At 44.0% G+C, this 21,612-nt stretch overlaps 2 protein-coding genes across 2 annotated transcripts; one reads left to right on the plus strand and one right to left on the minus strand.

The window, feature by feature from the left end:
• Nucleotides 1-513: 513 nt before the first annotated feature.
• Nucleotides 514-7,317, minus strand: mtfr1 (mitochondrial fission regulator 1). The gene is made up of 8 exons (XM_080020543.1): nucleotides 7,196-7,317; nucleotides 6,277-6,373; nucleotides 5,803-5,901; nucleotides 5,040-5,188; nucleotides 2,915-3,150; nucleotides 2,501-2,756; nucleotides 2,249-2,423; nucleotides 514-1,924 (listed from the first exon to the last, which is right to left on the minus strand). Exons 2-8 carry the CDS (start codon nucleotides 6,310-6,312, stop codon nucleotides 1,877-1,879), a joined length of 999 nt encoding a protein of 332 aa, XP_079876669.1. The 5' UTR covers nucleotides 6,313-6,373; nucleotides 7,196-7,317; the 3' UTR covers nucleotides 514-1,876.
• Nucleotides 7,318-8,048: 731 nt separating this feature from the next.
• On the plus strand, nucleotides 8,049-19,529 carry armc1 (armadillo repeat containing 1). Its single transcript, XM_080020560.1, has 7 exons — nucleotides 8,049-8,201; nucleotides 9,074-9,285; nucleotides 11,615-11,706; nucleotides 15,148-15,340; nucleotides 16,122-16,238; nucleotides 16,372-16,446; nucleotides 17,051-19,529. Exons 2-7 carry the CDS (start codon nucleotides 9,124-9,126, stop codon nucleotides 17,240-17,242), a joined length of 831 nt encoding a protein of 276 aa, XP_079876686.1. The 5' UTR covers nucleotides 8,049-8,201; nucleotides 9,074-9,123; the 3' UTR covers nucleotides 17,243-19,529.
• Nucleotides 19,530-21,612: the final 2,083 nt, after the last annotated feature.

Raw genomic sequence — 21,612 nt, forward strand, 5'->3', positions numbered from 1 at the left:
TACGGAAACATGGCGGTCGGCTTACTTTTTGAACATTCCATTTCCTCGTTGTTGGTTTGTCTACTTTCTCTTTAGTGGCACAAATTGTGTTTTGTGTTTAAAAACATTTTGAATGAAACAGGTGCTTTTCTTACTTTAGCTGATTTGTATTTTGCTGTAAGTGCTGTAAGACTGTTGATAAAACTGTTTACAAGTTGTTTGCGACAGCCATCTTTTGGGAAGACTTCAGTGTCGAGCCAGATTTTGTAAAGGCTTTGCCGTATTGACCCTTTTTGATACATGCCTGTTGCAGTTCCGATTTGATTAATAAAACCCATTGTTGACATAATGATTTTGTATTTTCAGGAAGCGGACAGGTACATTGATAACATTTAATATGACCTCTATTCAACACTGGAAGGATAACAAACTCAGACAAGATAACTTATCTTTAGTTAATGCAATGCCTTTTCAGGTGACTTAAAACATAATGGAACACGCAACCATATCAGACTCTTTAAGTATCAAACACACTTGAGTTTAGATTACTTTATTAAGCCACAAATCAAGTTATTTACCAGCACTAATGGGATTCCGTGACTATCTTAGATAGTACTGGCAGCACAAGTCCACTTTCCCTCGTTAACTTGAAACAGCAACGACACTGGCATTAAACAGAGAAAACGAGATCGGAATACGTGCGGTCATAACAGTGGTCGTCTTAAAAATGAGTGGGAACAAACATAATACCGTCTGAAAACTGCTTTTTCTGTGACAGGAAGGAGCGAGTGACATGGCTGTCAAATCGTAAAAATCCTTTATAGCCGGATTAAGGAAAAAAAACATTGCCGATGTTATGGGGGACTCAAGTATTCTTCCCTGTGTGGAAATGAGCCTTGGGTGAAGGCCTTAAGGGTTCTAGTGACATGAGAATCTCCCGTTTACAACAACCAATGCACAATAACAAAATCATTACTATTGATAAAAACGGCTGAACATTTGTCTACGGTGTAGCAAATCTCTTAAAGAGCTTCTCCCTCATAATGTACCACTTTATCATGAAAATAAAGAGAAACAAAGGACAGACTTAAGAAGAAAAAAAAAAAAGTAAACAATGGTCATTTGGAGGTAATGCCTCTCAGCATCACTGGAACGTCTTTGGCTATAAATTAAAGACTCTACATTAAACTACATTTACACGAAGTAAAATGTGCTCTGGAAAAACCCAAACATAACATGTCATTCACTGTCCTTCTGTCCGACACTATCCTCTCCCGACACAATATAACTGGTCTCCATTTGCAATAAAAACTTTAAAGCTTAAATTAAGTCATTCAATTCAGACCATAATTTGCTGGGTCAAATATGAAAAGATATACTGAGGCCAAAGTTACATTTCAGACTTTAGGTGTGATAATACAGGTCAGAAAGTGCTCAATTTCTCCTGAAATAAAGTCCAATACTTTAAATAGCCCTGAAAGACAAATATGCATTTTATTACAATAACACGCACTTAAAAAAAACAAAAAACAAACAAACAAAAAAAAGCTGTCAGATGGGATTAACCAGTCGAACCTGTTGGGATTCTGTAGTGTTGCCATAAAAACAAAACAAACACATATTTACCTTAAATATCACCGACTTAAAAGCCCAACCGCACAGCAGGAATTAAGACTCCTGAGCGGAGGAACACAACTCTCAGTAAGACAAACTAAACTAAAACTGTCGAGGCACAACAGAACGCTGATTATAAATTATCAAAGTGCAAAAAACGGCATAAACAGTCGAGCGGGTGACTGTCGGACGAGGCGCCGAGAGGTGAGAGGCTCGCCCCTTCAGAGAAACCTCCGGCGTGGGGACGACGGGGCGCGTCGCTCATCCGGAGACGGACGCGCGGTTAGAGGAACTTCTTTTTCCCGGTGGGTTTCAACATGTGCTGCCCAAACTGCACCAGAGAACGGAGCGCGTTAGATACCAGACAGATGACAGTGACCAAAGCAAATATCGCAATACCCCGACATCAATATCTGTACTATACTTTGGGGATGCCTAGCGGTACTTTAATAAGATATCTACAGAAGCATCAGAGAAGCAATGATTACTACTGTGGATATTATGACCAAGCAGGTGGAGGTGTTGATTAGAACAAATCGACAAAGTTCAGAAAACTTAACGGTGACGCAGCCTTAAAGTCAACATTCAACGATACGAAACCGAATTCCCATCTCGCATAATAGTTCTTATGTGTTTCGAGGTGAAGGGCTCTCACCGAGGGGGTCTCTGCTCGAGGTTTGGTCTCCGGCACGGGGAGCGTGAACTCGTCCCCGTCCTCCTGCCTGTTGTCGTGGCGATAGCGGTGGGCGAACTTGCGCTTCAGGGCCTCGGCGATGAGCGACGCGGCGTCTGTCGGGTCGCAGGCCTTGGCGGGAGCCTCCCCCTGTCGACTTCGCGCACACACACATTAGAATGGCACTGGTCAGGGGGGGTCACAGAAATGCAGTGAACCGCTGCGTCCGCCTACCCTTTCACCGAGCGCAGCTTCACTTTGCCCATGTCCTTCAGGACGTCGAGCATGCTGGGAACCTCCGCCGCCTTGGGCTCAGAACCCTCTGCGGATCGGCCGTCCCCCTTCTTCCCCCTGCGTTCTTTGATCAGGTCGATGGCCGAGAAGGCCCGCTGGAGGCCTTGGGGCGGGGGAGGCGGTGGAGGAGGGGGCGGTGGAGGAGGCGGGGGAGCAGCGCCAGCAGGTGGAGGAGGAGGAGGAGGAGGAGGGACGCCTGGAGCAGGTGGATGAGAGACAGCCGGGTAAAAGGTGTGTGCCGCGCGTACGTGAGATGGTGACATCTAGTGGCAGATGTAAGGCATTACAATGAAACCCTACGAGACAGGCACAGGCCGTCAGACGGAAACGGCTATTTTTTTTTTTTGGACTCACCGGGCTGCGTGCTCTTCTCCTGTGCCAGGACTATTTGCGCTATCTGAGCTCGGAGTTTGGCGAGTTCTGTCTCCAGTGCGCTGATCTTCTGAAAAGTCTCGTTGTTTGCGACCGTGGGCCCTTGGGGGTCCGGATCCCCCTTATGCAGACTGGGTAAGGACCTCCGTCTGGCCAGCCGTCTTGCTGGAGGTTGAGACTGGTGGGCTCGGAACAGAAGCCCTGTCGCTGGACTCGACCTGTTTCAACGAGAATAAATGTCTTTGTCAACGGAGATGTTGCAGTTAAACTGTTCCTTTATTTCCTGTCCTTAAATTATAAAATATAATAATATATTCAGTGCCCCGTGAAAACCTCCTCCAACAATTTGCGTATTTCACACTGTTTGAGTGCGCAATGTGTCTGGCTTGGTGGTATGACGCCAAGTGGCTCTGGCTCCACACGGGTGTGAGGGTTGTGTGAGTATTGTCAGAAAATGTTCCATGCCTGAACAGACACCTCAACTTCAATGCGTGTTTCTAATCAATGACTTTGATTTAAAAAAAAAAAAAATTAAAAAATACCATATTTGCCTGCCTTTGAAAAAGAAACCACCATTTTTAAATCCATTTTGACAAATACATTGTTTGGCTCACTGACACTGAATTGATTACTATGGGCTTTTGTCCAACAAGCACCTTTTTCTGGGCATCCTTCTGGTACCAATGAGGACAATGATCACGAGGCCGCCAACAGAGAAAGCACAGAGCCCATTGTTGCTTTTTTTTTTCCAACCGACAAACGCCAATTTGAAGGAGCGGGATCGATCAGAGCGCGAATTGAGTGAGCTCAACCCGTGACCGATACCAAATATCATGCGGTGTGTTTTTTTTTTTTTTTTTCCCTTTGCCACACAAGCGCTTCTTCTCAGTGCACTTAGGCATCTAAAATTTGGAATTCAATTATTTACACACAAGAAATTTCAAGTACCCAGACTATTTGGGTACTTGATAACATCAATGCAAGTCTGTTGTTACCATAAAAAGTACATTTATATATAGTTGTGTCCGGTTTGACGTGTCAAACGATCACTTCAAGATCAATCAGGGCTTGATGCTAACTTTTAAAAGTGGTTGCCAGGCTTGGCAAACAGGCATCAGCTTTTGGTTACCGAAATTGACAATATGGTTGCCATGTTTCAAACAGCCTAAACCCTTTTGTCTTTGTTTTAACAGTTGCTTTACAGCAACTGAATCTGTAAGTCTTAACATGTCAGCGCCGCAACCCTTAAATGCTGTCATAAAGAACCATCAGTAGTGCTTTAGTTTCAGATTATCAGAATATTATTATCAGAATCCTTGAATAACGAACCCACAGTCAAACAATTTAATTTGTTTTGCCACGGCAACAGGCCAAAGACCTGCATCGGATCCTGCAAAAAAAAAGAAAAAAGATTTGAGGTTGTTTTTGTTGTCTAATTTTTATTATTTTTATCTACTCTGCGGTTGGTTACTTAGTTACGGAGAATACTACGGAAGAAGAACAGCAATGGAAAAAAAGTACGACCAGAGATTCCTTTGCTTGGACCGACAACGAGGTGGAACTGTTACTGGAAGTAACACGAGGGGTCGAGCTGCGGATCTTGTGTCGACGGGTAGAGTTGGGTTGCAGAACTAATTAGCCGTATGGCAGGCGGGTATGTTACTGCACGTCGCGGGTGCAGGGCAGGAGCGGGTCTTGAAAATCAACCGGGCAACTGTTAAGTGTCAAGCCCTGTCAAGCCCTGTGGGTTCTGAGAGTTTACTTTTATTTTCATTTTGTTGACTTAACTGTGATAAAATTAACATTTTCACTGTAATTGGTGCTCGCCACCAGCGTTAAAGTAGATAAATCCACTTCCAAGTCTGATTATTAATAAAATGTGTTTCGGAAGGAACCTAATGTGAATACTAAAACGCACCTACTTTTCCCGACACGATTCCTGTTGTCAGTATTGACTTTTATTTGAAGCACGAAAAGAATGTTGTAGAAGTGCGATACAATGTTTGTAGACAATTCTTGAAATTTTTGAAAAAAAAGAAACTCCCTTGAAGTGCAGAGAAACTGTCCATGGTGCGTTAGTACAAAGCTCTCTCCACTACCATCTCACCTGGGTCTACCAAAGTAGTCATCGTCGTCGTCGTCGTCGTCCTTCTCCTCTTCCCTGTCGATCCAGCTGACATCGGCCAGAGAGGGCACCAGAAACTTCTGTTTTCGAGGCCCGTTCAGGAAGCCAGAGTCCTCAGAGTAAGGATGGAGCTGTCAGCAAAGGAGATCATTACTCAAATAGAATAAACACATGTTCTCTAAACCAGCTAGAGATCACGGACAAGCAGACAATCACACTTTCAAAGACAGGCCTTATCTTAGAACAGAGATCGTTATTTTTAATAATAAGAATAAAGTTAAGGAAAAGGAAGGAAAGAGGAACTTTCCACGGCACTCTCTACAGTGTTTCTGTACGACAAATCAGCACACCATTAGTCAGCACAAGGCTGTTGTAGGTTAGCAAGTGAACCGACCTAAAGCAGACATACAGCATTCCTCATAGCGAGGGAGGGTAGCTGGAAAGTGGAAACAAGAGCAAAAGAAAGCACAGGGGTGATAGAGACAGTAAAGAAATTGAGAGAGAATGACATTTCATTTATATAACAAAACAGTAGTTTGATGATGATTATGATTACGAAATCTCAAAGAGAAATAAAAGGTTAGCAAAAATCTAAGTAAGACTAGCAAGAATATATTTATTGAAATAACCAAACGTAGAGACCCAATTCACAAACATATCAAGATTTCACTTCCTCACATAGTTAAATAAAACACTTTTTAAACTTTTCCAAATGGGCTCCAGGGCCCTGGAATCATTCCCTCACCTGGAACTGGACCCTTGGGCAGGGTTTAAGAGGAAGACTTGTTGCTATTCTCCTGACAATACTTCTTGAGGACCCATAGGGCTTGGCTGATCCAAATGCCTGAGGAAAAAAAAAAAAAGCAAAACAACAAACACCAACAGAAAAGACTATGAGAGAAATGATATCTCTTTTCATGATATCTCTAATGAAATACGCAATTAAGAGAGATGATTGGAGTCCACCTTGTGTCCACAAATTAAACAGATACCTGAACATGGAACAAACGTAACATGGGTTTTATCAGTCAATGTGAAGACATTTTTCGAAGGAAGAAAAAAACATAGTTGAGTAACTAACAATCTGCTGTCTAAATGCGGTCTAAAAGGGATAACCGGTACGGTTTGCTCTCACCGAAAGATGTATAGAGAATAGAAAAGTGGTTAATATGATATACATCAAAACCACATGAGTGAGAGTCCCAACAGGGTGCCATACCAGATCCATTTCGATCCGTTCATGTTCTCTACTCATTTCGAGCGGCGGAAGATGCACAGGGGAGGTGAGACCAAGAGCATCTACACCCGAGCGGCGTCTGTGGGGGACAAACACACAAGAGACAGAAAAGGTGAAGCTCGCCCCATCCAAACAACGCGCGTGAGAGGCGAGTGCTGAACCACCTGAACCTGGTCCCGGCGGAACAAAGACCCCACTACAGGAAGCGACTTGGTGTTATTTGTCAGGGCCTGAGACACAGATACCATTTGATTCAACGAATTGTCAACGCACAGAGTAGAAGTACTGAGGCAACGAAATGCATTTCGGAGAGACAAGGTAGACTGAGGGTCGCTTATTTCCATCGCCGTGGGAATTTTCGGTGTTAAAGCCACTCACATCAAAACAAAAAGCAATAATAAGAATATATATTTTTTTTTTTATAAAGGCTAAATACAAACCTGAAAATCTGTATCAACAACACTATCAAAAAAATAAGAAATCGAGCATTCTGTTTGTCTGGTTGGATATACACACACAAATAAAATAAAGCCTGTACATATACATACCAGGGACGAAAACGAAACAGTTGTCGCACTATAAAACATACAGCAACGCACCACATTGAGTTTTTAAACGTCCCCCTTTAATAATATTCAACGATAGTATTCGTGCGAGTTCGTGGGAATATGATCCGCAAAAAAAAAAAAAGCAATAGCAAAAGCAAAAGTAAAAACCCGACAACCTAATAAAACGCAGTTGGCCACAAAGGTTAATATTTAATGTTTCTGTAGTGCTGGGTTACCCTGACTGGGGGGCTATGCTAGTGCGGTTAGCGGGCAAACGAACTTGTAAAAGGTTCGCCAACTGGCTGTTGGCCGTTTGCTAAATTAAGTCCACTTTTAGCGACAAATCACGTTACCTTGTTGGCGAGCGTGTCACGAAAACACATTTCTTATCGTGATGTCGGTTTTAAGTTCGTGGCGACCCCGACGCGCAGTGGCGGCTTCCACACTGCGGGTTGGCCTTCACTATCAACTGCATGCTACCGGGGGGTTATGCAGCGTTTGGGTCAAACTCGGAAATCCGCGATTCCCCACCTTGGAACCCAACGCGTTCCACCGGCGCCGCCCTCGGGAAGCGGGTCGTTTGTTTGACAAAGCTTGTGAGTTATACGATCTTGCAAGTGTCGTTATTGCGCCTTCGCACAGGACGACGCGGGTAGTGTCGATCGAAATGAAACGTGTGTTCAAACACAAACCCGAGGCACGGGGACCCAACTCCGAGCTTCCAAATTAGGGGAACGCAGCGACGTTTGTCGCTTGATTGATAGCTGAACGTAGCCAATCATGTTCAGTGAATAAAGGACGCCCCCGTCCGTGTTCTGCGACCCAATCACATGCGCCGAAACTACGAGTGCGCTCGTATATTCCACCCGTCCTGCCCGGTCGCGTTGTGTGCCGCGTAAAGTAGTGACGCAAGAGTCGCGGACGAAATCATGGAGGGTGGGTTTTTTTTTTCCCCCCCTTTGCAAAAATTCCGCGTCTACGATAGTCTCTGACGACACTAGTTCACACCTCCCGAGTCAAACGAATGGCGAGTCGAAAAACAGAGACTCGTTCAGAATCGAATCGCGGGGGGGGGGGGGAGTCTCTCGTCCCTAATATAATGCCCGTGTCGAACCGGGAGGCGCCGACCGGGCAAAACAATCGTACCCACCCCTGCCCACGAAACCCAAAACAGTGACCGCCGCCGCCGCCGCTGCCAGCGCCGACCAGCGGAGAGCCGACCGCGCGGGGCCTGCACATATTGTTCCCAGCCGGGGGTGCCTTCGACCCCGCCAGCGGCCGTCCAGCGCTCCGGTCACCGTGTTCCCAGCCGCGTGGTTCCGGTCTCTCATGGTTTTGCCTCGTAGTTCTTGACGACAGGTAGGCTGGTTTTTTTTTTTTCGTTTTTTTTCCCCCGGCGAGCGAGCCCGTGGACTGGCTAGCCACCTTAGCTCGTCGCCGAGGCGCTGCTGAGTGGCCGGGGCAGGGCAGGGCGTTGATTTGGGGTGAGCCCGGGGTCGGGGACCAATGTTACACGTTGCGCAGGCGTTCGGTCGCCGGAGGTTTTACGTTGTGGGACTCAAAAGTGACAAGTAAATTCGGGGTTTAAACCCCCCGCCCGGCCACGCCGAGATGCGTGCGCCGTCAATTGTGCTATTGTGTCAGAACTAGCGTTGCGGGCGCACACATACATTCGATTAGATTAGATAGTTGCTAAATTAATAATCAATCGAATCTAATCTCTCATCCGTTTAATCTGTCTAATCATTTCTCATCCAATGTTACTATTACCCCCTCTTATATTAACACCGTACGCACTATATAAACTGTACATAAATACATGCTTATATTTTAATTTGGAATATTATTATGCTCATATTTTTTGCCTATATGTATTGCCTGTAGGTATTTTTGCTCTTCTTGTATGAACATATTTTACTACTATTACTTAGTTTTGAGCAGCCTTTGCAGTTTGGTCTTGGTCGTCATTTCACAGCTTGTTACAAAAGTTACGCATATATCCCTGAGGCTTCAAGGGTCCACCTTCAGCCATCAAGACTAAACTACACCGTTTTCTTAAATCTTTTGGTTTATATGAAAAGCATGACTTTATAAACGCGCACACCAAAAATCATGCACGTTTTCAGATACAGCACCAAGAAAGGAAGTCGACTTGGAGGGATTTTCCAGCTGAGATTTTCGTCTGTCCAGTGTTGGTCCGGCGACATTCTGACGCTCCTGTCTCCTTACAGCAGAGTGACGAGGCCGCTTGGACGTGCATGGCCCCAGGACAGGAGGCACCATGAGTGGGGAGCTGGATGCACTGACTGTGGTGAACCAGCTGCGAGATCTTGCAGCAGACCCACTCAACAGAAGAGCCATAGTAGAGGACCAAGGCTGTCTACCTGGCCTGATCCTGTTTCTCGATCACCCCAACCCACAGGTTGTCTACTCCGCACTATTGGTAAGGTCTATGTGTACCTTTGTGTTATTCCTGTTATGGACATACGTACAAGGGGTAGTGTTGTTATCACATCTGATACTTTGTTCATGTACAACGACTAGTACACAAAAAATAATTCAAATGCATAAAACTGATTCTGACATAATGTGATTTTCAGTTTCCATTTCATGTGTAATATTTTGAACTCATTGAGTTTGATTTGGTCCAAACAAGGCAATGAAAACATTAAGTTACTGGGAGGAACACAAAAAAAGATTGATATGGTGAGATCAATCTTTTGCCTTCAAAAGATTGATATCACCATTACTGTATCTGAACACTTGTGTATTTCTACCCAAAAACGAGTACTCTGTACTCAGTACCTTATCATATATATATATATATATATATATATATATATATATATATATATATATATATATATATATATATATATATATAATGTGTATATGTATGTGTGTGTATAATTATTATTATTTATGTTACACAATGTAACCCATGGATACTCAACCCGCAGTTCGAGAGCAAAATTTTGTCTGAGACATTATCTGCAGTATTCAAAACTGAATTTCGCATTAGACACATCAATCTATGATGGCTTCAAGAGAGAGTGCATCTATAGAGCTCTGTTTCCTGGAAGTGATCAATGATCTGTTAACTGAGTTATCATTGGCTGATCACATGGATTCCACTGGCAAATGTATTATTAATAATTTCTATTTAACAATATTATTACCGTACATAAGTAATAACCTGCAGCCACAACTTATCACCGGACCAACCATGCCACGCGAGCCCTGTTCAAATCCTCCGTCGGCTTCCATGCTACAAGCACCACGACAGCCTTCATGCAATTAACAAATAGAAAAAAAAAAAAACTTTTGTATCAATCCACGGCTTATTTAAGCCATTTAACTTAATTTAAGTGCGATATTCCAGAGATCACAGCATCTACCACTGCAGTGCAAAAACCCGGAGGCGGCTGCAGACATGCGCAGTAGAGTCGGCCCTTCACATTCTCTATGTAACTTCCGGTTTTCCGTCCCCGTCTACCCGTATACATGTGTACTTAATATAATATACTTTTTTTAATAATAATAATAATAATAATAATAATAATAAACTATTTGTGGGGCGCCCTGGTGGCTTACCTGGTAGAGCACACCATTTTCAAGGCTAAGTCCTTGCTGCAGTGGCCCGGGTTTGATTCCTGCACAAGGCCGTTTGCTGCATGTCATCCCCTCTCTCCCTCCCCTGCCTGTCCTGTCTCCCTGCCCCGTAACTGTCCATTAAAGTATGAAAAATACCAAAAAATAAATAAACAATACATTTGTGGTTGCAATGTTAATAAAAACATGTTAGTAATCATATGGTCAGGGTAATAATAATACATTGCAATTATTGCATACATCATGCTTTTCATTCCTTAATAAGATATTACTAGTAGCCTTTTTTTTTAAATGCATAATGGTTTGATGGAAAACGTTTCACAAATTTGGCTCTCGCAAAAATATTTTTGTTAATGTGGCTCCTGAGCTGGGAAATGTTGAGTGCCACTTCTATCGAACGATTCATTGCTTGCGTTTGGTGAATAATGCAGAAGATAAGAAACTTTAAAGATATTGAAATATTAGTCTAATATTGCAATCCGATTATTTTCCCAAATTGTTCCGCCCAAGTCACGATCTAATAGAAAGGAGGAAACATAAGCAGCTACTTGTAGTGTAGAGAGTACTTTACAGATCCCTTTAAAGCAAGACTGTTTTCATGCTACGTTAACGCTAGATAGTGCAGCTCTCATAAGCGCTTGAGAGTAGTTGTCTCCCCCCGGTGGCCGCTAGTGTCACAGCACATTTCAATGACAGTACAGAGGGTATTCCCTCCCACTGACTGTCCCAGCCACAGGCACATATTGTGGTGTTCACTGAGCAAAATCTGAAAAAATAGAGCAATGGAGACACCTGCTGTCTGCTTTGTGTTGTTAAAATAAATTCAAATTGTACTAATGCCTTTTCTCCCCTATCTGTTCCAAAGCCATCACATATCACAGTTCTACATATACAGCCAATAAGTTATATAAGTCTTGACGTGACAGTGACCCCCCCCCCCCCGCTACAAGACTAACAATGGGAACAAACATCTAAGAGGTTTATGTAATCATTGCTTTTATAAGGGAACCCCTGTCGTGTACAAACATTGAGCGAGCGTGCATTTACAGCTGTTACGTAATTAAATGCATCCACGCGTGCACAGGGACCGGAGTGGCGCTCGGACGTCAATGTCTGTGTTTTGAGTGTGAATGTCCAACAGTCGCCCTTGTTCTTCAAAGGCCGTGCGCTACCTGGCAGAATGTCGAGCCAACAGGGAGAAGATGAAGGGCGAGCTGGGCATGATGCTGAGTCTGCAAAATGTCATGCAGAAGTACGTACCCATCACTCTCTGCATCTGTCTCTCTCATTTTCTCGCTCTCTTTCTCCATTCCTACCGATCTCTGTCTCTCTCCCTTTTTCATATACACACACGCACACACATGCTCACTCTGCACTTTTTATGCAAAAAAACCTGATCCTGGGGATTTATTTTGTTTTGTGCATGCATTGCGTGCCCATCTGCATTTTTTTAATTTTTTTCCCCCCTTCCTTCTTCCTGGACAAGAAGATGTCCTCTCAGCTGTCGTGTCGGGATGAATGTGATTAATGTTGAATTAGAACGGGGTGGTAAACAATTAATTCGCTGTTTCTGCACGTCAAAGATTTTAATGCTTTCTGCCACCTTTCTCGTGTTTCAAGATAAATCTACTCACTGCTAATACTGATGTCTGCTCGTGTTTCCCCCCGCCGTTTGCAGGGGTTGGCAGGCTGTTCTGCAGATGTAGCTTGTTTTATTTTCCTTTATAAAATGTTTTCAAGCCTAAATGGCACTGGATATGTGCTTTTGAGAGACTGAGCTCTGCTGCTTTCTTTAACTTTTTGTTTGATATTGCAATGACAATAAGACACTATCAGGACAACAGTGTGAAAGTATCACCACAGGAATTTTTAAAACTCACATTTTGAATACAGAATATAGTCAGCATACAGTCAGACAGTATTTTCAGAGATATGGTGTGCTGCAAATGTCCATGAACCCTAAAATGGCGGTAAATAAAATCTAAATATGTTATTACTAACCATTCATTTAGTCTGATTGCCTTAACATCGTTGGATACTTATAAATAAATCTCTTCAGGCAAACTTAAGTTAGCTGCTTGCAAGACCAGAGCTGTATTTCCCTTCTTTTCACCGCAAAGCAAGCCATCCATAAATGTTGATTCCACAGACGTTTTTCTCATGATCTTTTGAGAAAGACTATTATTACATCTGGAAATTCTTGGTTGTCTAGATGATTTATGAAATGATGTAATGCTGGCAAAACCCTATGAAAAGTGTCTTTAGGGGTTGGCAACAGTCAGTGGGATGCTAACGCTCCTCATTTAAGACACTAAAATGCGCCCTACAAGGTTTGCACAACACCTGCGTTTGTGAGTTTTATATGCATATATCCCTATATTCATGGTGGGAAGATGTTGTGATTCCTGTAGCTAGTTGGTGTTGGCGGACTGTCTCTGCCTGTTGTGCTGATGGGCTGCTGCTAATCATGAGGGTTCAGACTGAACATTTTTTTTTTATTAGCTGACAGGAGGTTGAATTTTTGCTGTTGTATTTGTTTTGTTCCTTTTTGCGTCCTGTCGCATGGCTCTGGCTGGCCCTCCAGTATGCCAGTCACTTCAGCTAGTCATGGGTCACGTCAAGATGGGCCCCGCAGGAGCAGCAGCAGCTCCCGTCGCTCCCATTCCAGACACTCTGACTTTGGGCAGAGGTCGAGCTGAGCCGAATGTAAACACATGGCTCAGGGCGAACGTCTAGCGAAGTCGCACCAAGCTGCCGGGATCACCTTTCTCTCTTTAATAAAGGAAGTCGGTTTAAAGATGTATCTCTTTCAGATATCACAAGGAGCCGGCTCGCAGTGAAGCCTGTTTCACTGACAGCCTGTCGTGCAGAGTGGCTAACAGTACTTTCATAGCGCTGGAATGTGTTCTGCAACAAGAGTGCTCCCAGAGGGCAACGATGACAGACAGCTCATGTCGTGTCCAGTTATAACACATGGACTGATAACCGGTGGCACATACAACTATATCGCCTGTGGCGTTATCGTCTCGTTAGCCTCCCAGGTTCGCTCGCTGAAAAGCTGCCTTAGCACTATACCCAACCTCACTTGGCTTTGCTGCTCATTAATACCATGTTCTCCTAAATGAGCATTTCACTTACTAAAGGCTGGTTGAACGTGGGTTTTACCGACATGGTCATGTGGGTGTTGCAAGTTTTGTATAATTCCTGCATGATAGACGGACTCAGTGGAGATGGTGTTTACAATGTATGTAGCTGTAGAGGACACTGCCTGTTTTTGTGACGGAAAGGTTAGGTGACAATGTGGCTGTCACTGCGGTTGTCTGGCTCTTCCTGGCAGAGCAGCGCCCCCCCCACCCCCCACCCTCAGCGCAGCAGGAATCAAGCTGTCCAGCATCAGGCAGAAAGAGGATGACCTTTAGACACACAGCCCCCTCAGCTTTGCATGAACTTGGTCAGATTTTGGGCCAAGATCCATTCTGTGAACAGCAACAAACGGAGCAGGACATCACAGGGTAAAGATAGGTTACACATGGGTTAGTTCAGCAAAGGTTGCACTACAGGCACTACTACATCATACACCTTCCTTCTAGGACAGGTTAATATTTGTTATTATCGTGATATGAGGCTATCGTCTGGAGTTCTGGTTATCTTGATATACAGTGTTACTTTGACTTACGAGTTTAATTTGTTCCGTGACAGAGCTCGTAATTCAATCTGCTCGTATAGCAAATAAATTTTCCCCATTGAAATTAATTGAAATGCCATTAATCCGTTCCAGCCCCCAAAAAAACACCACAATTTTTTTGTGTTTTTTTAATAACAAAAATGTATTTATAAATAACAAATATTGTATAAAAACATAATAAAACACAATAAAAGAGTGTGTACATCATTTTTGCCTTCTCGCAGATGATACCCTCCGTCACGCTATCTCCTGCGAGCTGTTTCTCCGTCAACCACACCAACAGCAGATTCTCCATCTTTTCATGGACAGCGGTCCGCAGCTTAGATATTGTTTTAACGCCCTTGGCTGGCGTAATACCCTTTATCGTCTCCTTCTGCTTCAGTATGGTACATATCGTAGAAGTACTACGCTCCTACTGCCTCGCCAATTCCATCACCGCACACCTCGCTCATGTTTTTATATTATTTTGAGCTTTAAGTCAATGGACATCATCCTCTTCTTCTCAGCACTTACTTTTTTCGGACCCATGGTTTGGGAAAAAAAATAAAAAAGGCAAAATAACTGCACAAAAAGCACGAGTCGCAAGCACAAAACACAAAAGCGATGCTCCCACTCTCAGGTAACCACGTGAGACGTGGGATGCTGGCAGCATTCGCTCGCCACGCCCACCAGCGGCGGCACCTGAAGCTCGCTCTCGGTAACTCAAATTTTTGCTCGCAAATCAATACAAAAAAATAGACGGAACGACGGCTCGTAACTCGGAAAACTCGTATGTTAGTGTGCTCGTAACTCAAGGTACCACTGTAGTTAAATGTTGTCTTCTGAACTACTCAGACTGTTCTAATCAACACCTCTGCCCGCTTGGTCCTAATATCCTCCCATTTCCACTCCCACCTTAAGTGTGAAATTAAACAATGTATGTTTTTAATCTTTCACGGTTTCCTCCCTTCCATGTGTCCCTCCCATTTCATCCACATCCCGCTCGGTCCTGCCCCTTCCCCACTGAAGGGGTACGTCACCCGGGGAGACCAAACTGCTGGCCTCCGAGATCTATGAAATCCTTCAAGCGGCGGAGAAGGACGAGGCGGAGCAGGCGGAGGCGGCGGCCGCGTCCTGCCGGCGCAAGGCCCAGTTCTTCCTGGGCTCCACCAACAAGAGGGCCAAGACGGTGGTGCTGCACATCGACGGCCTGGACGATTCTGTGAGTGTCCCTCGCTGGCGTACAGAGGAATGAACACAATGCACAATGAGGGCTGTTATCGTTGTCATGGCGATGGGTGTCCGTGCGGTCTGGCAGTATCTGATCAGGAATGAGGGCTGGGGGTGGTCGGGTGTAAATGTCAGACATTGAACAGCGGGACGCTGAGATTGAACCTGAACGCTGCTCCGCAGGAAGCTTGCACCTAGCCAGATCACATTACAACAGACAGACAGCCTCTGTTAAGCAGCAGTGCTGCTACAACACACACGACGCACGACTGTGGCAAATAACAAAGATATGCCGACAATATTCCTCTATGATGCATTTATCTGCCCATTAAAGGATTTTTGTCTTAAATGTGTAATAAGTTATATTCATGTCAAATTTTGCACCCCTCTAAACATTAAAAATATAATCTATCGCAGGATGAGTTTTAGCCCTATTTATATATTGGAAAGCTGTACATCAGCTTCTTTTTGCAACGGTAGTGAAGTAGAATCTTCTTCCAGAAAAGCGAGAGAGCCATTAAGCGTCCGGAGCAGACGTCAACTTCCTTGCATACAAGAATGTGGCACGAAAGGGGGAAAAAAACGAAAAACCCCCACTAATCCACATTGAGCTGGCCTTTGCGTGAGGGAGCTTCGGTATTCAGGTCACGCTCCTTTCATCTTGGGTCTTCCTGGTCGGTTCCGATGACAGATTAGCGCCGTCAGTCGCTCCCTTACACATCGCCGTTAAATGCATCTTATTCTACCTTTACGATTCCACCCTATGAACTCAGACTCGGAGAAGCCTGTGCGAGGAGGCCCTGCTGAAGATCCGTGGAGTCATCAGCTTCACCTTCCAGATGGCCGTCAAGAGGTGCGTGGTCAGGATCCGTTCTGACCTAAAAGCAGAGGTAAGAGGCTTGTCCGGAGGGGACACATGCCCGCGGATATGTTGAAACCCTAGATGCTAGATTCCATGTGTTTGATTTCAGGTATTGCACATCAGAGATGCAAAGCACACGAATACATTTTGTTTTCTCCTAGGCGCTGGGTACAGCGATCAACTCCACGAAAGTAATGACAGCACAGCAGGTGGTCAAGGCGGAGGACGGAGGAGAGGTAAACACGACGATGTTTGGACATCACACATGGAACGAAGCACGTTCTGTTAACCTCTATATCGTTATAAAGAAAACCGTGCCTGTGACCGTGCGGGAAGATGGGTTCAGTTCAGTTTTGTTGTTTCCTAAGCTTACATTAGGTGGCACGTTGTTGTATAGTTTTGCAGCATGAGCTACAGATACAGGATTATTATGTACAAAGAACTGAAAATAAAGGCAAGAATATACAGGACCAAATACAAAATGGTAGTGTTTGTTCAGGTTATATCAGTAATTTTAAAGTAAGTTTTAAATCTTTTTTTTTTTTTTTTTCTGTATTAGTAAAACATAGGAAAAATGAAAAAGAATCCAAGCAATATATTTATTCACCAGTAGAGGTCAGGCTTGGATCAGTCATGCGTCAGTCCTGGATAGATAATACTCTATTGTTACCTTAGTTTGGAATAATAATACTTGCAAGTCGTCTAATAAAACATTTTGGGTGTTTTCTTTTTAATGCTTTTTTTTTTTCTAAGCAAACTGTATTCAGGTGGGTTTTTTTTTTATTTTTTATTTTCTTTATTACTTTGTTCTGATGTATTGTGTTTCCTGCCCGCGTGCAGCGGATGCTGTCCTTCCAGGAGGACTGTGCGGTGCTGGTGGAGGAGAACACGGACATCCCGGACTACCTGCCCGAGGAGGAGAGTCCCTCCCAGGAGCAGGACAAGGCCGTCACGCGCGTGGGCTCAATCACCGACGGCGCGGGCTGGCTCGGCACGGCCGCCAACTTCCTGTCGCGGTCCTTCTACTGGTGACCACTTCCCCGCGCTCTGTCGTCGCCCCCCCCCGTCTCCTCCAAACTACAGACCGGCTGCCCCCTCACTCTCCCGTTAGCTTAGCCCCACTCAATGTCATTACGCCCTCCATGAGCCGAGACTGCTCACTGCAGAGCGCACAGAGCCTGGCTGCGTGCGTCCAGGGCTGGACAGCCAAACGGAGCCATATCTAGTACAGCGAGCTAAAAACCCACTCGTGGTTGAATGCACACTGTTAAACACCTGATGCATATGTATTCCACAAGTCATTGCCAGAAGAATTTCGGAGTTCTGCTACGTTTTTTTTTTTTGTTTTTGTTTTTTTTAATTATTATTATTTTTTTAACCTTTTCAATGTGTCAGAACGTCAAACCAAACACCATTTCGGAGATGTGCAGTGCTGAGTTAACTCGGGGCAAATTGGGATTTTGAATCTGTTTTTCTTGCATGGGTGTGGTTTCCTTCATATACATTTTCCTTTTTCCTGGTGTTTTTTGGTGTTTGGTGCTTTGCAAATCATAAGGACCCCCCCCCCTCAATTATTACTAACCCCTTCTAAGTTGTTTTTCTTTTTTTTGTTTTGTTTTTTTTGTTTTGTTTTTGCTGCACAGCATGTGGTAAGTTGTGAGCACCAATCCTCTCACAGCCTGTGTGTGTGTGTGTGTGTGTGTGTGTGTGTGTGTGTGTGTGTGTGTGTGTGTGTGTGTGTGTGTGTGTGTGTGTGTGCGCGCCTTTTTGCTGCTTCAGTTTGACGCCGCAAGTGTTATCCGTCCTCAGTTTGATGCAAAATGATCTGAGCGCTCAGAGCTTGCGAGACATAATCTTTGCGCTTCCTGAGCAGCAGCAGTAGGCCTCCTCTCGAGCTCTTACCTCACTGGGAAACGTGGTTGAAGTGGAACGAGTAAAAACACTACACCAGCAAGAGACTGTAGCCCACTCAGAAGTTGGCTGACGTTCACTGTAAGACAGTTTAATGCATACTGAAATGATTACGGAATACCCTGCATTACACCATAGTGTAACATTTAGTTTCTACATGTCTAAGTGTGTGTGTGTGTGTGTGTGTGTGTGTGTGTGCGTGTGCGTGTGCGTGTGTGTGTGTGGGCGTGTGTGTGTGTGTGTGTGTGTGTGTGTGTGGGGCCATGGATCTCCTTGCACAGACAATTAGCTGTCTCTCAACTTTGCGTCTGCATCACAGTCTTTTTAAGTTGGAACTGGATCTTTTATCCACATTTTAAAGACAGCTAAGTTCAGAGTTGCTTGCCAAATACTCCTGGAAGCTCATTGACCTCATGTATATTTTCCCCAGTTTTGTAAAACCTGCCAGAATAATAAAAAAAATAAAAATAAAAAAAAGAAATTTCACTTTAGCCAGCAGTGTCCTTAAAGTAGAAGAGCTTGTTGGTGCGACACACACAACACACTCACACGGCACATCACAGCGATGTGGGCTATTGCTGGTGTGGTTATGTACATTTTGTAAATGGTGCCTGCAATCTCAAACAACGTGTGAAGGGAGATTTTTTTTTTAATTTTATTTTTTATTATTTATTTTGTTTTTGCCAAACTGATTTTCAACCCGTGTTCAGAGCTTCTTAATATCCCCACGCCAACACAAAGGACAGCAAAACAGGTGGTGATTGCTTAGGCCCATCCTCTTCTACGTATATATATATATTTTTCTTTTTCTTCAAAATCAAACTTTTGTGATTCACTTCAATATTCTTTATCTCTGATTTGTGCGAGCGGTCATATACATGAATACGTGAAACGCTGACCGGGCAAGTTTGATTGTCTCATTGAGTCTGAGTCAGAGTGTCATGATAGGTGCGAAATAACCACGGACGCTCACTGAAAAAGCAATAACACATTCTTAAGTCATGCTTGTATTCAAATAATTATGGTACAGCTATGGCTCTTAATGAGTTTTGTGACAAGGGGTCATAGAATGGAAGAAAAGTTGGGATTATCAACAGTATTAATATTTCATTCTCTTTCAGTCTTCCAATTTTTTTCCATCGAAGTTGTGCCATGTATATTTAATTTTAACGTCAAAGCATCTCTTAGTGTGTAGAAAAGGTTTTTTTTTTTTTTTTTTTTTTTTTTTTTTTTTTTTTCTTTTTTTTTTCTTCCTCTAGGAATGGGTGACCGGTTAAATTCAGTCGATCACAACAGCTGAACTACCTGGTAATCCTCAGAATTATAACTTCGCGTGTACAGTTAATTTGTCCCCATATGTAATATAACATTGCAGATCTAAAAAGCTGTTTATTCCCAATCACTATTATGGAAAATAAAAATGAGCTTGAAATAAAAGAAAAACTAAAGTGTGTGGGGTTTTTTTAATTTATTTTTTTATTTTATTTTTTTTTATATATATATATATCCCCGTCCTTTACTTTGCCTTTAATTTGAATGAGGGCTTATCGGGAATCTCATTCGAAACGACCACCCAGACGGTTGGAACCTTCATGTGTCAGATTAAATCGCTGAGGGCAGCAGCCATTCTTTAGGGGAGATTAAATTCTGTTTTCCTTACTGGTGCAGAAGTGCGGTGCCTCGGGGCGTTCCTGCGGTCTGCCCCGCCACCCCTGCCACCCCCCCACCACCTCCCCCAGCCTGGGTGCTGGTCCGGGCAGCCGCAGCCAGTCCCAGCTGGAAGCCCTGGAGCCACTGCTGCTGCTGCTGATGCTGCTGCCACTCCTACTGGAGGGGTGGAGTGCCAGGGTGCAAGCACTACCAACCTCTAGGAGAAGGAGGCCTTCAATCTCCATTCATGCAATGTAATTACAACAGAGTGTGATTGAGAGCTTGTATGTAAAAGTATTTTTGTCTTTTCTGTTAATGAGGATATAGATGTTATGTCCTCACATTCATTCCGGCTGGTTCTATTCATTAACTAACATTCACTATATATCCACAAAATAGTGACCTTCCATGTGAGAAACTTTTATTTTTCGCTCTCTGGTCAAGGTGTTTTGCTGTATTACCACCTCGGGGTGATAATACAGTATTTTTTATCATTAGAGTTGAAATAGCTGCAGCTCGTTCCAAAAAGGCAAAGAGGATGAAGCTCAGCAGGCCTATCACCACTAGAGACAGTGAAGCTGCCAATAAAAACATGAGACCACTTTGAAACCTAAATCTGAACAAAAAAATCCAAGAAAAAAATGAAAAGATTATTAAGTTTATGAAAAGATGGCATAAGATGTTGAATTCTCTCAAGTCGATTTTTAAAGTTGGCTCACAGAGCTGGATTCCGTGATCTTCAATACGCCATACATTAGATAATAATCAAAGCCTCGGCATTTTTTGTTGTACTTGTGGTGCGTTATTTTCGGGAGATATTATCGTGAATAGCTTCTTAAAATAAACCCACCGGTAGTACAATCTACATTGTCTCTACCTGAGGTTTGTGCAATACCAAGCCAAAGTTCCCGTGTCCACGAAATGGGCACCTGCCTGTCATTTTCCTTTTACAAAACAACGGCAAAGGATCACATTTGTAACCGTTGAATTAGCGAGATAAGCTCCCGTTTGCTGTTCCTGCTTCCTAACATCTTCAGATGGCATACAATCAGCCGCTGTCTCGCGCGCAAGCCCTCGTCCCTGGGCGATAGTGGCCCTGTTGCATATTTGTGCATTAATGCATGCATTTACATGTTTGGTATCTGGCTGTTTCCATCGCGACGCGAGCTCGACGGAGGGTAGATCAGCGTATCTCGTGGCCACCGGCTCTTTGAGGAATTTTTTTTTTTTTTTTTTCATTGGAGGTTCAGCTCCCAGTCAATGGGATCAGTCATAAATACGCCTCCGAGTCTGGCGGGGGAAATGGTGTGACTCTGGCAATTTATGTCAAATAACTTTTGAGGATGTGCAAATGTGGCGATCGCTGCTGCCGGAGGGGGAGGGGGGGGGCGGGGGCGGGGTGCCGTAACTCTTGCGAACATTTAATTGAGACATTTTCTTTATCTGCGGTGAGGGAACCGGGGCCGCGTTGTTGCGGAGTGAGATGTAATGTGTCTCCTTATAGCGGAGGAAGTCAACATCTAGGAGGAGGGAAGGTCAGGGGCTGACTGTTTGAGTGCCCAATTTGCTCCCATAATGCCCTTCTATGTTGGGATGGAGGTGGAGTTCCAGACACTGCTGTTGGGTTAGTGACAGTATTTCTCCGCAGTCGTGCCCTGTGTAGCATGTAAAGAGTAACTGTGTCCTTATGGTTTCATCATCTGTTTACTGTACCGCAGTATGTGCTGACATGTCTTCCTGTGTTTACCTTATGTTATATATGAATGTGTGTGTGTCTTATTGTGGGTGTGTGATGGAGTCCCCCTCTTCAGAAAACCGGGGCCCTGATTGCAGTAGATAGT

Source organism: Zeus faber, assembly GCF_960531495.2.
Source record: "Zeus faber genome assembly, chromosome: 19".
Classification (NCBI taxonomy): Eukaryota; Metazoa; Chordata; class Actinopteri; order Zeiformes; family Zeidae; genus Zeus; species Zeus faber.

Bases quoted from the DNA above. Each gene is read 5' to 3' on its own strand.
- armc1 (XM_080020560.1), top strand. From the start codon at position 9,124: ATGAGTGGGGAGCTGGATGCACTGACTGTGGTGAACCAGCTGCGAGAT. The intron at 11,707-15,147 runs GTACGTACCCAT...TCCCCACTGAAG, and splicing joins CTGCAAAATGTCATGCAGAA to GGGTACGTCACCCGGGGAGA. The intron at 16,447-17,050 runs GTAAACACGACG...GCCCGCGTGCAG, and splicing joins AGGCGGAGGACGGAGGAGAG to CGGATGCTGTCCTTCCAGGA.
- mtfr1 (XM_080020543.1), bottom strand. From the start codon at position 6,312: ATGAGTAGAGAACATGAACGGATCGAAATGGATCTG. The intron at 5,902-6,276 runs GTATGGCACCCT...TTTTTTCCTCAG, and splicing joins AACGGATCGAAATGGATCTG to GCATTTGGATCAGCCAAGCC. The intron at 2,424-2,500 runs GTAGGCGGACGC...GTGTGCGCGAAG, and splicing joins AAGCTGCGCTCGGTGAAAGG to TCGACAGGGGGAGGCTCCCG.